General features: G+C 40.2%; 7 protein-coding genes across 7 annotated transcripts; 2 read left to right on the top strand and 5 right to left on the bottom strand.

Moving 5' to 3' along the window:
- Nucleotides 1-1,786: 1,786 nt before the first annotated feature.
- JH06_0147 (hypothetical protein) lies at nt 1,787-4,439 on the bottom strand (the record flags this gene model as incomplete). The annotated part of the gene is given in 8 exon segments (XM_014674322.1): nt 1,787-2,227; nt 2,259-2,454; nt 2,485-2,588; nt 2,617-2,793; nt 2,824-2,976; nt 2,989-3,039; nt 3,069-3,504; nt 3,529-4,439. The coding sequence occupies 8 exon segments, from the start codon at nt 4,437-4,439 to the stop codon at nt 1,787-1,789; spliced, it is 2,469 nt and encodes an 822-aa protein (XP_014529808.1).
- A 944-nt stretch (nt 4,440-5,383) lies between these two features.
- On the bottom strand, nt 5,384-6,509 carry JH06_0146 (phosphatase; the record flags this gene model as incomplete). Its single annotated transcript, XM_014674321.1, has 5 exons — nt 5,384-5,624; nt 5,655-6,125; nt 6,158-6,307; nt 6,338-6,433; nt 6,472-6,509. 5 exons carry the CDS (start codon nt 6,507-6,509, stop codon nt 5,384-5,386), a joined length of 996 nt encoding a protein of 331 aa, XP_014529807.1.
- A 597-nt stretch (nt 6,510-7,106) lies between these two features.
- Nucleotides 7,107-7,733, bottom strand: JH06_0145 (hypothetical protein; the record flags this gene model as incomplete). The annotated part of the gene is made up of 3 exons (XM_014674320.1): nt 7,107-7,391; nt 7,423-7,509; nt 7,539-7,733. 3 exons carry the CDS (start codon nt 7,731-7,733, stop codon nt 7,107-7,109), a joined length of 567 nt encoding a protein of 188 aa, XP_014529806.1.
- Nucleotides 7,734-7,954: 221 nt separating this feature from the next.
- On the top strand, nt 7,955-9,716 carry JH06_0144 (putative pseudouridine synthase; the record flags this gene model as incomplete). The annotated part of the gene is made up of 5 exons (XM_014674319.1): nt 7,955-8,248; nt 8,279-9,109; nt 9,142-9,222; nt 9,273-9,550; nt 9,581-9,716. 5 exons carry the CDS (start codon nt 7,955-7,957, stop codon nt 9,714-9,716), a joined length of 1,620 nt encoding a protein of 539 aa, XP_014529805.1.
- Nucleotides 9,717-9,903: 187 nt separating this feature from the next.
- Nucleotides 9,904-13,116, bottom strand: JH06_0143 (hypothetical protein; the record flags this gene model as incomplete). The annotated part of the gene is made up of 1 exon (XM_014674318.1): nt 9,904-13,116. One exon carries the CDS (start codon nt 13,114-13,116, stop codon nt 9,904-9,906), a length of 3,213 nt encoding a protein of 1,070 aa, XP_014529804.1.
- A 124-nt stretch (nt 13,117-13,240) lies between these two features.
- JH06_0142 (hypothetical protein) lies at nt 13,241-14,465 on the bottom strand (the record flags this gene model as incomplete). The annotated part of the gene is made up of 6 exons (XM_014674317.1): nt 13,241-13,411; nt 13,442-13,534; nt 13,565-13,621; nt 13,700-13,843; nt 13,875-14,277; nt 14,308-14,465. 6 exons carry the CDS (start codon nt 14,463-14,465, stop codon nt 13,241-13,243), a joined length of 1,026 nt encoding a protein of 341 aa, XP_014529803.1.
- Nucleotides 14,466-14,983: 518 nt separating this feature from the next.
- Nucleotides 14,984-15,234, top strand: JH06_0141 (hypothetical protein; the record flags this gene model as incomplete). The annotated part of the gene is made up of 2 exons (XM_014674316.1): nt 14,984-15,017; nt 15,062-15,234. 2 exons carry the CDS (start codon nt 14,984-14,986, stop codon nt 15,232-15,234), a joined length of 207 nt encoding a protein of 68 aa, XP_014529802.1.
- Nucleotides 15,235-15,571: the final 337 nt, after the last annotated feature.

Raw genomic sequence — 15,571 nt, 5'->3', positions numbered from 1 at the left:
CATTTTGAGTGATTGATGATATGAAGCATTTTCTTCCTCGCATCTGTCAAAATAGGCCTGTAGACTGGTACAATTGAAGTCATGAAAGTTGTATTGTGTGATTTCCTTCAGAATCATCTTTAACGAACTAATTATCATCAGCACTATTTAAACCAACCGATTTAATCGAACTGAGTGAATCCCTCGATATGAGTTAATCTGACTGGTCACGGTAAACCATTCTAAGAAACCTCTTCGGATAGCTTTCAGAACCGGCTTCTGGAACTGTTTCTCACGAAGAAAACTGACCGCATAGGTACAACCGCAGAAATCACATTCCTCACTCGTCGATATCCGTGATTTCATCTTCTTCTCACACAAACTACGACACTTCGCAAGCAGATGTCTACATATCAGACATTGTTAATAAAATCACCGATAGGTCTGTGTTATGTTACATCCTCGTCGAGAGATGCCGATATAGTTTGCATCCTCAAACTTACACAAGTACTCAAGTTTGTATTCATGACGACACATAATATGGATAATCAAGTCCATAATCGTAGATTCCACATCTGCTGACAACGACTTTCGTCAAGAAAATCTCAGAATTAAATTCAAATCACAGGATATCTCAGGCTTCTCTAAGAACTTTAAGTAATAGTCCCAAATGTCAAGAAACATCTGCTGGACAAATTTCACATTCTCTTTCCGTTCATAACTACAGTATTAACAATTCAAGCTACGAAAAACATAAACACGTCACTTTTCCATAATTCCTCATTACTCTTGAGCAGATCAACTTTCTTTCCTAACGAAAGTCTTGACGACACAAAATTCCTCATAACTGTCTCATATTCCCTAAGAAAGGGAGTAGATCGCTACCTGTCAAGTAATCCGTTCTAGAGTCTACAATAGTGGAGGTCATGGCTTATACAATGCAATCCAAGTCGTTGTTCATATATCAAACAAATCACTGTTAGCCGAATGTGCGGTTTTTTCGTCGTTTTGACAGACTGGCATTTCAACAAACAGTCAGGATAAATAGACATTATGGAAACAATTTATCAATTGCAATAAGCAGAACTGCTAGTTGAAGAGACATCTGAAAGCAAAAAGTAAGATACCGAAAAATCCTCAGTAACCACTGCTACGAGGACGTTGCTACCATTTGCAAGTCCTATTAGATTCCTACACTCCTCAAGAGATGAAACATACGAAGATGATCTACAATGAAATATGAAAACCAAGAGGTACGGAATACAATGAACGTAGTATTCAGGAACTGGAGGATGGGATCGATGAACTAAAGTTGACGGAGAATATGCAATCCAATGAAAGAAATCAGCCTTGGATGGTGTTTGCGCAGGAAATGAACGAAAACTAAATAATCGAATCCCTCAACTAGAATACTGTTCTATTCGATACACCTTGAAAGAATGAAGTCGTAGGTCACGATACACAGCGTAAAGAACCGAATCGAACCCTTGTGGAACTGATAATGAACAAATACGCTATTTGATTATTCTAGTATCCTTTACATACCTGAGTTATCTCTTCAGACTTACAATCCATCAACTCGACAGCATTCTTTTCCAGGAGCAAACAAACATCCTCAGGATATAGATATTCTATACTATTCATAGCAAATCCAAATTGCTGGATATATAATCCTCTAGAATAAGATGATCATCCAAACCTCATGCTTTTTCAATTCTAACACTGCTAAACCTTTTTCCCGGTCCCAAGAGAGCTGAGACAACCGTTTTCGCTCTTGGGGTGGAGTCATTGTATGAACAAACAGGCGCTATCCTTCGATTTGACTAGATCCAAAGAGTAGCTTCAGCTGCTCTCCGGTAGATGTACTGCGTCCCCTACGAGGAATAAATAATGGGGGAATGGCAAAAGCACATCGAGCAAACGGGATTCCTTCAAGTAGATACGAGTGATCCTGACAACCATTCTTTCGTAATGAAGCGCGCTTCATAGCTTGATAATACAAGTCTGCATCTTGAGCAAGATAATAAGCAACACTTAGAATTGAACGTCGAATTACTCCTTCAGCATTGCTGAGAGGGAACTGTTTCATAGTAAACCAACAGCCACCATAATTAGGATCAGAAAAAATACATTTCTGAATAATTGGAGTGAATTCTATTGATGCCAACAGATGGGACAAGAAGAATGGAGCTGATGAATGAGCAAATCGAAGGAACAATTCTGAGGTAATCATACGAAGACGAACAGCCTGGAATTCACAACCAAGAATCCTATCTTACTTCAATGAACACATCGCCATACTGAGGTGTGAATGTGATAGCTAGTTCAAGTGCAATCTGTGCATTGCGAATGGAAAAGAAAGATGAACACGGATTCATGAACACACGAGCTCCTTCACACCACACCTCTCCTGACTTTGGGGAGTATTGCAACCCCACTAGGAAGGCTTGATAGGCCATTCGAGGACCCAAGTAACTACAGTTTAGACTCTTGGAACGATCATACTAATGAACCAGCTGAATGAGAACAGACCACAGTCGACCTGCTGTAGGAACCTGACGTAATGCTTCCAGTCCCAGAGCCAAAGCACTTGAATGATTTCTTCGTAACTATGTGTCAATCATTCTTCATACCAACCTCTTTCAGGATCAGATCTAAGACCAGCTTCCATTCTAAGGGAGTTTCATGAATGACCCAACTCAGTGGCAAAGTTGCTGTTTCAAAGTCACCAGCTGCCTCCAAAAGCTTGGCTATATCTTGAAGATACAGCAGATACTGATTCTCGGGAACAGACTCACCAGAACGAAGCATGAACTATATCTGATAAGAAGCGAAAATTATGACCTTTTTTGCTAATATGCGATTGCCAAAAGTAAGCTCTGTTTTTGCACACATCATCCAAATCTTCCATGCGTATGCCTCCGAACAACACTTCAAGCTATTTATGAGGAAATAGGCTATGATCGAATGAACCCAATAGATCCATTTCGTCAAATCCTATACATCAACATGATGATCCTTCATTACCTTCAGCTCCTCAGCATCATCATATTGGATTTTCTATCTATTATTCTACGATCATTTCATACTCCACACTGACGACCCAGAGTTCGGACATGTGTGTAACTCCTAATCTCAGCCTGAGCAGCATTACAAAAAACCTTCCAGAGCAATTCTCCAGTGATATAGTTTTCTGCCTCCTTTAAAAACTTCAGAATGATAAGACCCATACAACGATCCTTCAATCTTTTGCCATTCCAAAAATAGGTTAGTTTTTGTTCCTTCATTTGGAGTTCATAGAACCATATTGAACTGTATTCTGGTTGTACTGTCTTAAGTCTCCAGAACTCATATTCACTTTCTTTCCAACCACGTATTTTACCCACAAATCGAACGTAGTCCAATAATGAAGATGGTTCTATGAGAATATCACTGTCAATGACTTCAGTGAAGAGAGAGAGTGCATAACAGACTTGATTCATCTTTGCTAATGTCATAATACCCTCAATTCCACTCCGAGTCCCTCTAGAAGTGTTCAGTGATAACAACTGTAGTGTGGATTCTATGACAATCATGGGGTTTCGAACTCGTTCAGCTAATTTGATTCGCTTCTCAAGGAGAGTCTCATTTGTAGGAAGATAAGCCAAACCCTTTGTTAATGTTCCTAACGCTCCTTCAAGGTCTCCTTCCATGTGTTGGGCTGAACTCAATTCTAACCATGGAATTCCACAAGTTGGGTAGATTTCCGTAAGATTCTGGAGTTGGAGGAGGAATCCATCAGAAGAGAAAGAGGTTCGATTTGCCATCAAATTATCCAGCTGCCGTTTGAATTTCCGAAATTGGGATGTACCTCGTATGATTGGAGGAGTGTTGGTAAGAGGGGCTGGAATCTGATAACTTCGGAGAGAAAGACCCTCCTTGAGAATGAAGGATTTGTTTGAGAAGGGTTCCGATATCACTTCTTCCTTCACTGTGGGTTCAGCAAAACATTGCTGGGATGATGACTCCATGACCTTCGACTCATCATTGTGATAAGATTCATTCACCACTTCCATAGCTACCGAAGACTGGTTCAGAGGTTCCATCAACTCCTTCAGAACATCCTCCTCTGATACCAGCATTCGCTTTGAGTCTGTCATATAACCATCAATCACCCCCACAGGCAATGAGTCCAGCATTGATGCAGTCATTCCTCCCATTCCATCTCCTCCCCATGATCTACTCACATCTATATGAGCCCCTCCTATTGAACTCCCACCACTTGAACCTCGATACCCTGAGACAGATGATCCATTCCATGAGGGATGACCAGAATCACGGGGATAAGGAGAATATGTGAAAGAGGCTGTGTCCATCGAGCGATCATCCCATGAAGGATGAAAAGGCTCATGGTACTTCATACGAGAAGAGGCAAAACTCAAATTCTCAGCACAGATACCATCTGAGGATGTACGATTCATAACAGATGAGTGCGTCCAAGAAGTGTTCATATCACCACTTGAAGGCCAGATATCTGGAGAAGTGTCATAATCATGAAACTGTTCACTCGTTCTGTAGGGATCGAACATAGAACTTTCTCTCCAAGAATTCGAGAGGTTATTTCTACAAGTCACAAAGGGAGATTAGAATGACTTCAATAAATCAGTACTGTGAAAAGAAGGAAAGGCTAACGATTAGAAGAAGAAAGAGATTCTACGTCCTGGAAATTGAAAACTCATATCAGAGTCTGAGGGAGTTAGAGGAGAATGATCCCAAGCACCAATGTAACCAGTTGTGTGAGCTACTGATCGACTTCGACTATTTGGTTCATAATAGGTTCCTGAGGTAAGATGGCTATTAGAATAGGCTTCCTGACGAGAATAAGGATAATCATAAGAACGAATAACTGGAAATTAGAGAAACAGTGATGAATATACAATTTAATGAGTCACTACCATAGTATGGTGATTGATCTGGCCAATCTCTCTGAGGTGGGTCATCCCTACAGGATACAGAAAATTGAATATCGTACATCAATGCAGAATAAGAAATAGGACGATGATCCATCTACTGACTCATAACATAAATCAACAACTACTGAGCGTCGTATCCCTCTTCTCTGTTTGTTCTGTTCTATACACATATAGTCTCTGTTTCCATATACAGGATATGTAAGACTATCTACAAATCAAGAGAAACCACAGTAACTAACTATCACTAGTTGGATTCGCGGCAAAATATGTATCTCTACCTACAAATGAAAAATCTGAATCAAAGAGAGACTATGGGAGGAATTGCGATAGTACATTGTATACGACAGACAAGTCTGACAAAAAGATTCGGGACAGGACGAAAAGCCCAAATATGTCCTATACAAGACTGGGCGGGAAGAATTCTGAATCAGTAACAAACACCATAGACTGCATCAATTACGTAGAATCATAGAATGCGCATTACAATACATCAAATCAACAAGTATTATGGAAATGTTGTCAGTACTCTTTCTCTTTACAGCAATCCACAAAAGAACACGACAAATCACATCTAATGAATATTTTGAAGCCAATTTCATGATAATCTTCATACATGCTTTGGGATTAATTACCTCCCACAAACCATCTGTTGCAATTACAATATATCGATTGTCTTTACCCAGTTCGTCACTTCTACCTATCAATACAACCATCTTCTCCTACTGGACAAATGGGACATTGTCCACCACATTCGCCTTAAAACCATCAACTCCCAACTTTTCTCTGTATTCAGAAGGATACCGCCATTTCCGCTCCCAAATATGGCTCAGTTTAAAACCGAAATCTCCAAGAGATCGTGCAACCTCGAGCTCTCCATTCACGTAGTGTCGACAGGTGCTCGAACGATGAAGTATGTGTCGCTGAGGTCCTGTGGGTACGACAGGAAGAGATTCGATGGGTGATGCAGAAACATCCGAATTGGTAAAAGGAGAAAACGTGTTCGATGGTGACGAAAACCGCGGGGATTGAGGTGAAGTGACAGTAGGAATTGTCATCACAGATCCCAGTCGAGGACGAGTTGATTCACACACAGTAGTAACCCAACCGCCTGCTTGATGAATTCGTTCTTGATCCAAGACAGCATCATGCTTCTGAGTGATTTCAAAGATTGTATCCTGAGTGATTGTATAAGCTCTAAAAAGTGAGAGAAAGAGGACTACATATACTGGGTATCACCTAGGTTCACAATGGTGTAATGATTGTCATTCAGATAAAGAATTGTACAAGTGCAACCTCCTAACGTTGAGGCTTCTTCAGAGGATAATAATGACTCCAGACCTTGTTCCAAATGAGAAACCACTGTTGTCAGAAGTTGGCTAGATTCATGACATGACAAAAATGCCTACGAATCTGAAAGAGAAGAATCATAACAATCCACAAAGACATTCAAGAGATTCTTTTCACACCAATCAGAACACTTGGATCCAGCATGTCCATCAAATCTGAATATCAGACTAATGAATGAAAAATTACATTGCACACAACGCCTTTCCAACACCACGTTGGTATTCGCTCCATTGCAACTACATAGCAATTGATGAATTCTGCTTACTTGTCGTTCTGAAACTACACGAATCAATGATTCTTCATTTAATGAATAAGAAGGCGTCGAATCTGTAGAAGACCATAATTCCCCACAAATTCTGGAGTTGATGAAAATGCGATCTTCGTTGTGTGGTTTGACATTCTACAGGATGATGGAAGCAAACAAGAATAAACATGGAAGGAGATTCCAACAGCACAACCGCCCTCAATCAGCAATGGAGCATCATCCGAAAAGAGATCATCACATCCATTCACAGCATCAAGAGCTTCACGAGTCACTAGAGTCAAGGATCTAAAGAAGAAATACATTGATTGATTTCATCAGTGGTAAGTGATACCTTTCGAGTTGTATTGGTGTGATGAAAAGGCTCCATTCCAGATGGATCATCCGTCCGTTGGTGTAGAAAAGCAAAATTCGGAACATACGAATCTACAATCAAAAGAACGAGTTGAATATACGGCAAGATAATGGAAAGTCATCAGAATCATAATCTATAGAATCTGAAGAAGAAACAGATGAAGAATCCATATCAGAAGAAGACGTCATTATGTTTGCGTTTTCCTTCATTGTTAGTCCATATCAATATAGAATACAGAAAAGGCACGACTTCGACCTCCTAATGAGGGAAATGACAGAATAGTCGAGTCTCCAGCTACCAAGGAATCCCTTACTGCTGAGCTACGTAAAATGGCACGTTCTAACTGGGAACGCCAGGCTTCCTTCTGGAGGTTATAGAAACAACTCATATTCACTTCATCTTCATCCTTAAAACGAACATGATATTCGGATTTCTCTGAACTTCCTTCGCCATGACTTCGCATTCGGAAACAGAGTCCTAATTCATCTTTATTATACTAGAAGTGATCTGCCAATCAAAGCTGTAACATTTTCAACACGGTCGATATCGTTCACCTCAAAATGATATTTTGGTATCCCTTTTCTCTCAGATAGGTAGACAATAAAGTTCTCTTCCTACAATTGTACTTTAATAACACAAATACATTGAGAACTCCGTAAACTGCTGTCCATTTCCATTTTCTCCAGCCTTTTACCTCTATTTCAAACTTTCCTTGAATATCGATGACAAAAGAATTGACATAATGATAAATATTTTGCACATTCTGGACTCCATGATTCGTACTATTTCCTACAGCTGTTATGGATACTCCATGGAATAACCTACGGTAATAATTCATAAAAAGAAAAGAAGTGAAGTATCAACCGAATAAACGAAACCACGGGGATTTGATAACTATTCAAGTTTATGTCAGAAATCTTTCCTTTAGGTGTAATCAGTCAAGTACCCAAGAATGGAAGATTTTATCTCCGAAATAGTCTATAACTCTTCTTCTTTTATCCATTCGTATCCTCCATTCACGTATTCGATAAAGGACTTGTATTAATTCATTCTATTGTCATGATCAGACCAGAAGATTTCATTGTTCATGAGATTGCAGAGGATCTGGAAGAAGCCGGTGAATGCGATCAGACAATTCCTGATCCTCCAAAAGAAGAGTTAGAAACGGTTTTAGATGTGACTCCAAAGGTCCTAGAGAATCACCCTTCTGGTTTTTATATCTGTGACGATCATATGAAGGCAGAAATTGGTATCTTTGTGGAGAAAGCAAAGAGTTATGGATTTAAGGATGTGTTAACACTGCCGATTCCTGATAACAAGAAGCTTGCTCCTGAAGTGTTAGAAGAACTTAGCGTATTCATATAAGCCATTTTTGAGGATTAGTTAACCAATCCTCATATTTCAATTCGGAGTCGAGCAGGATCGATTCAACTCTCTCGGAATGATCATGTGGATTCACTAACAGACATGGTCGGAGTAGAGACGGCAATGAAGATTCTCTCTTTCATAGTTACTTCGCGAATTGACAAATCTGAGTCTTCTCATACGTTTTCCTTACCTGCTATGGAAGATAAGGATGCTCGCCGCTCCTTCCATCTCTTTTTCAAGCAAAAGTATCCATTTGTGCGTACCTCTACATCTCAAAACAAGATTATTTTAACAATATATCCGAATAGGAAACGAAATGCCAAATCCCTCCAAACTCCCTCTAAACGGAGGAACATTCCTTTGATTCTTCAGTTCACCTTGAAAAAGACCAATACTGAATTGATGGGACTAAGGATTCGTTTGGCCGAGATTTTGGGGATTTCGGAACGAGCACTCGGATTTGCGGGAATCAAAGATAAGAAGGCAGTTACATACCAGTTTGGAACTGTATCGGGTGTTTCTCCTGATCGGTTGTTGAAAGCAGCTGAGGAATTGCCTGGAATCAAGATTGGTGGACTGAAGTATGTGAAATCCCCTTTAGAAATTGGTCGTCTATGGGGCAATCGATTTCTTCTCACTCTTCGACAGGTTACGGTTCCATCGAATGAAATCGAGAGAATCATTCCCAGTCTGGAACAGGACGGATTTGTGAACTATTTTGGAAATCAACGATTTGGAGGAGATTCTGCTACAGAAATGACAAATGTCAAAATCGGTCAGTTATTAGTCAAAGGTGATTGGCAAAAGGCCCTCCAGTGTTTACTTACTCCGAGTCAAGTCGTTGCAGTAGGATCTGATTTGCTAAGGATAATTGAAAGAGTGAATATTCCGCTCTGACCCATTTCCAGGAGACAGGCGATGCAAAGTCAAGTGCAAGAATGCTTCCAGCATCATCTCATGTATTGCTTCGAGTCATGAGAGTGATTGATAAGAATGACTTGTCATATAGGGATTGCGTCGATATGGCTGTGAAGATCTTGTAAAGAAGGAGAATCTGACTGAAGATGAGAGAAAGCGATGTTTGGATGTCTTAAAGGAGTTACCTACGGAAATGGGGACTTTTTTTGTCAAGTCATTTCAATCGTATCTATTTAATGTGATACTACAATGGCGAATTCAGAAGTATAACAATGCCATTATTCCTGGAGATTTAGTACAACATGAGAATGAAGTGATTGTATCATCAACTCCAGATTCAATTGAAAATGTGGTATTGCCATTACTTGGGTAGTTTTTGGAAGAGAAGTTTTACAGTAGAACAACAGTAGAATTACCTGAGAATGAAGTGGGTGATTACTATGATATGTGGTTAGAACGATTACTAGGGAAGCAAATGAAAGACTTACGAAATGAAGAGAATCCTGTAGATATGAAGAGATATAATCATGTGTAGTTTATTCTCTATGGTTCGTATCGAAGGATTGTAGCTAAGCCAAAGGAGTTGACATGTTGTGTTAAAGAAGAAGGTGTGCAGTTGGGATTTATGTTACCACGAGGTGTGTATGCTACAACAATGTTGCGCGAAATGAGTGGTGGTAACTCTCCTGTTTGTTTAAGAAACAGACTTATTACCCTTAGTGTTACATTTTCCATGAGCCAGGAGGAGGACCCGGTAACTTTGATGTTTTGGAAGGTTTAGGAGGAAGTGAAGGAATTGGAGAAGGAGTGAATTGGGATTTAGAAGGAACTTGTTGAGGAGAGGATGGCTTGGGAGGAAGAGGTTTTGGTGAGGATGGTTTAAGCTGAGGAGAGGATGGTTTCGAAGGAAGAGGTTTTGGTGAGGATGGTTTCGAAGGAAGAGATTTTGGTGAGGATGGCTTGAGTTGAGGAGAGGACGGTTTCGAAGGCACCTGCTTCGGTGAAGATGGCTTGAGTTGAGGTGACACCGGCTTTGGTGGTATGGGCTTCTGCTTAGGAGATGAAGGATTCAATGTGGCTTTTCTCACTGGAGCCTTGGATACTTCCAATTGCTTTCTTTTTCGCTTCCCACAACATACAACACACATCCATAGAACCCCAATCACAATAAGAACACAGAATCCAATTCCAATCCCAATCAAAACCCTTTGCCAGGTATGAAGAGGAGATACATCTCTCATTCCTATAACATACTCATCACCACGATCAGCATTCAATGTATACTTCTTTCCATTAAACTCACATTCATACTCATGTGCCTCAAATCCGGTGAAACCATCATACTCTCCTTTAAATCGTGTACTTCCGATATTGTAGAAATCTTGACCTTTTTGCTGTGTGAACTGAATATTACCTGGATTACTCTTCAGAATCACACGTACACTTAACAATGAAACTCTCTTATTAAATTGGATTCGATGAATCATTCCATCGAAACTACCCAAGTCAATCATCTGCTTATATGACAGTTTCAGAGAGATATGAGAAAGAGTTGCTAATCGGCGCAACGACAATGATATAATTCCATTATCAGTATCCATTATCAATGTTAGATCACGAGGAAGAGCGTCTTCAAAATCAATTAACAAATAGTCACCAAATGTCCATTCTGTCAGCATCAAATTCAACCATTCATTCGTTTCTAAGGTTTTTGCCTTATAGAATGTAGGAAGAGTATAATGAGACGTTGGGATCTCAACAGATGACAAAGCAATTGTTTCACTATTCAATAATGAAACTCCTACCCGCGGTTCTGTAAGAGTAATTACCATATTCACAAGTCGTTGAGAATACACCATATTCTCTCCATTTCTCCCCTGAATAAATGCTTCATAATATCCAGGAAGAGAATGAGACGACTGAAGGAATAAAACTGAGTTTCGACCGTTTGGTAGTGAAATTGGTTCATGATAGCCAAACAAATCAACGAGTTCAATGGTCTCGCCTGTGATTCCATTGGCAATAAAAACAGAACCGGATCCAACTAGTTCAAATTGATCGTCTGATTCTGAGATATCTCGTTTGAAGAGTCTCGCATTCAGCCAGTTATGACCAGCTCCAGGTGAATTGGCTCTGGTGACGGTTACAATCCACTGATGTCGTGTGTAGTCACCATATCGGAATTGGAATGATGAACGATCTCGTGATGGGAAAGAGACCACAGCTGCAGCGGCAGAGTCCAGATAAGTGCTACCATCAAGCGAGAAGACACGAGGATGACCACGATGGGCATAAGGTTTCAAATAGACCCAGAAATGATTCACTCCAACAAGTTCACAAGTGAAGGCTCGATTCACTTCATCTGTCACACAGTGATACAAATTGGGTGATACCATGAATCGAGGAAGCGGATCTGGATGCAAAGGAGGAATGTATCGAATCCCTGGGGCATATGAGACTTCCAATTCCACAAATGGAATCGAATCTAATGGTTGAACAGGATCATCCAATTGACTCTCCTCTACTGTATCTGATACTGAATGAATCTTGGTAATTCGAACTCCAATTGTACCAACATCTGCCTGTTCTGGCACCCAGAGTACTCCTGCTGGAATCACACTATCTGCCCACACATTCAAACCATCCGTATTCGCACTCAACATTGTCTGTCGAGTATGATCAAACCCTGACTTCTCCACACGTCCTTGAATCACTCGTACACCACGGTTTCCAGCTCCATTCTGCTTACCCTTCTTACTTCGATACTCGAGGAAGAAGGAGCCAAAAGACACATCCGAACTAACAGTCGAACAGACTGTGGATTGTGTCCAAGGGAACTCAAAAGCTAAGGTGTTATTGGAAAATGGAATTCCAGAAATCATATCGGAATCAGCATGTGAAGCACTCTCGATACCCAAGAATGGTCTGGAATATGGATGATCCCAAGCAAATAGCCGAATTCGTGTTCGCGACTGTTCAGAGGCCAACTTAAACCAGAAGGGTTCAACCGATTCCACACTCATTCGATAGTAGTAATGAGTTGGGCCAGCAATTGTGTCCCAACTCGATCCACCTCCCATCACACTCCCTCCATCACCATAATTATCAGGACTCACAAAATCCTTTAAGAAACCAATAGTACTAAGATCAGAAGAAGATGCATGTCCAAATCCCATTGTGTGTCCGAATTCATGAACAATGACACTCAAATTATAATCCCATTTCCAGGCTTCATCTGGATCATTATTCACATTATTGATGGCCCAGTAATTCCCAAAATTGGTGAAACTATGAATCCAACCTAAACTGGCTAAACCAGCAAAACCACCAAAGCCATCATTTAAAAACAACCGAGTCATAACAGGCATATCAAGTCGGGTATCCAGGGGTTTGCAAGCCTCCATCACTTTGTTCATGAAGTTCCCATACTGGTTGGGTCCATAACATTCACTCTCCGAACAAGGACAACAGATATTGGAAATGACGGATGTTTCCAAATCCATCCGAATACGACCGGCTGAGATCAGACGAAGATGACTATCAAGATACTGAAGATAGCGAAATGCAGTATCTACCGATGCGCAACCCTCTACATCGTTACGATGTTGTACACGATAGACTGCGACAACTACTTTCTTTCCAAACAAAGGACAGTTATTGAATGAGTCACTCATCAACTTAGTGCTCATAACATCCTCATCTGGATTTGATAAAAACGAATACTGATGAAGAACAATGTCATAATCCCTCATTTCAAAAACAGCATTCGCATAACCGTGTTGCATTGTATAATTGTTGCTATTAACTACAGATAGAATAGAATCTCCCCGATTGGCATGCCAGTCTCCATGACTTGACTGATAGAAAAACAGCCGTTCATTCTTCAACTCATTACTAGTTACACCACAAAGAAGGAATATAATCAGAAAGATCATCATAGATATGGTACGAAGGAGCAAATTGAGTGGCTTACCACACCAATTGAATGAAACGCCCTGTTACGTTGAATCGGTTTCAAGTTTGTATCTCAAGGGATAATTTCATATCAAACAAACAGCACTAGGTTTTCTTTCGAGATGCTAGGGGCCTTCGTCCTCTTCCACGCATTCCTCTTGATTGTCTTCCTCTCCCACGTGGTCCTCTTTTGAAAAACGCATGATGGACTTTTGTTTCCTCTTTTGGAACCTCAAAATCCTCTGGAGGGATAATGAAGTCTCCTTCAATTGTTACCTAGACATTCATTTCTTGCCAAAAACGTACAATCTTATCTGATCCATTTTCATTTGCAATTCCAAATTCATAGGTCTCTCCTAAAAGAGTATTCTTGACTTCTTGGAACGATTCTTGATCTAACTACAGATCAAGTGAATAGCCAACAATGACCTGAGAACCGACCAAATATGCGTAGAGTTGATTCCCAGCAGATAAGGCGAAAATGGACTTATCTTCACTCAACATAAAACTCAAATCTTTCAAATAACCAAAACGATTACCGTTACCTCGACTTGTCTCATTTACGTCCATATCAATAATCTTTGCACTACGTTTCGTAACTATCTTCACTGGAGCAACAGAAGCGGGCCTTCGTTGTTTATCAGCATGCCTTGGTTGTTCCATAGGATGTTTGGTTCGAGACTCTGTTGTCTTGTTTGCCAATTCCGACTATTATCATTATCACGATACTGTAGAGTACTTGTTTGTTAGAGCCCCATTTCCCTGCTTCCTTCACATCCACTCCTGCTAATGCTTCCTTTCGCTTTCCTTGGATATCTGTCAAGTCGAGATCTTCAATCTTCTTGACTTCTAATTGTGTAGATACCGAGGTTGTCGACTGTTGGTAGGATGGAGTGATTCCTCGTCTTTTCATCTTCACAAATTCTTCAAACGACACAAACTTAGGAGGATGACTCTCTGCATTACGAACGGTGGAACGGATGCGATTCTTCATGGCCATCATTTCTTGGGCTTTCCACGCCTCATGAAGCTCTGGAACAACGCCACCGAGAATCCTAATGTGTTGGGGACGCAGAAGGATACTGCCATTATAAAACTCTGGATCCGTTATCAATACTTTGGTTCCAGGAACAGTATTCAGACTAGCAATGACAAAAAGAAATATGACCGACCTCAATTGTTGAATGGACTCATATTCAATGGCAGATACTGTAGAAACACCATCAGTAAGTCGAATTTTCAATAGCCGAGGAAATATATTACTATTTTGGTTAATCGAGGGAGCAGCAACATTTATCACAACAGTTACCTGTAACGTAATTTCAATCATTCTTTCTCTCACTTGAAGTAAGTATATTCCTTCTAGGACTGTTGTGGCAGAATTCAGGTTTGGAGGGAGGATTGCTCTTCCATACTCTTTTATATTCCGATTTAGGAGAAATTTGATAGCTTCGTCTTTGGATGAGGGGTTTTCCTTCCTCAACAACGCAACTCCATCCTCCCTACGATTGATGACTAAGTACAACCATACGAGAGTCGAAATCCAAAGGATTCCACAATTTGATCCATACTAGAATCACAATTGATTTCCAACATGGGTAAATCCATCTTGATCACTGTTGGAACGACTGGATTCGATGATTTGATTGAAGTTATATCATCGAAACCCTTTGCCGAAGCCCTATCAACCTTAGGATACTCCCGGATAACCGTTCAGTATGGCTCATCGATACGGAAGTATTCTGAAGAGTTTTTGAGACAATTGAATGTAGGTGTTTGTTCTCCTACTCTTAATCCAGATATCAATTGTTTCATTTGATTACTGTGATTCTTTGGAACCCTATTTCGATGCTATTGACGTCGTTATCGGCCATGCTGGTGAGTCTTCTCTTAGAACTATTATTGTAGGCGCAGGAACAATTCTAGGAACGTTAAGACACAAGAAACAATTAATAGCCGTAGTGAATGAGCAGTTGATGGGAAACCATCAACATGAAATTGCTGATGCTATGGAGTCAGGACATTACTTGATCAAGGCAACTCCTGCTACTGTGATTGAAGCATTAAAGTCGCTTCCTTCGGCATCTCTCAAACAGTAAGTTGTGCACTGGTAATATGATGTAGATATCCAGAAGCACACCCAGAACGGTTTACACAATTTGTATCACAGCAAATGGGTTTTTCGTAAGACTGTTTGTTTTTGCATTTGTACCATATTTTATCAGCAATTCCTTACAATAAAGTCTTTCTATTATGTATTTGATTCTTCTAATCCAGAACACGGGAATCACGTGAAAATAGCAAGAGAAGCGGTTTTCTTAGTTAGTTTATCCTATCTATCAATTCACAATTTGATACCATTAAAATCTTGGTTAGTTTCAATAGTGTGATTGATAGCCATAATTTCAGTACATAAGTAAAAGGCAATTCACTCGT

Source organism: Blastocystis sp. subtype 4 (genome assembly GCF_000743755.1).
Source record: "Blastocystis sp. subtype 4 strain WR1 chromosome Unknown seqid_0011, whole genome shotgun sequence".
NCBI classification, from domain to species: Eukaryota; class Bigyra; order Opalinata; family Blastocystidae; genus Blastocystis; species Blastocystis sp. subtype 4.
Note: the sequence above shows the minus strand (reverse complement) of the source record. Positions and strands in the feature narration are given on the sequence as shown.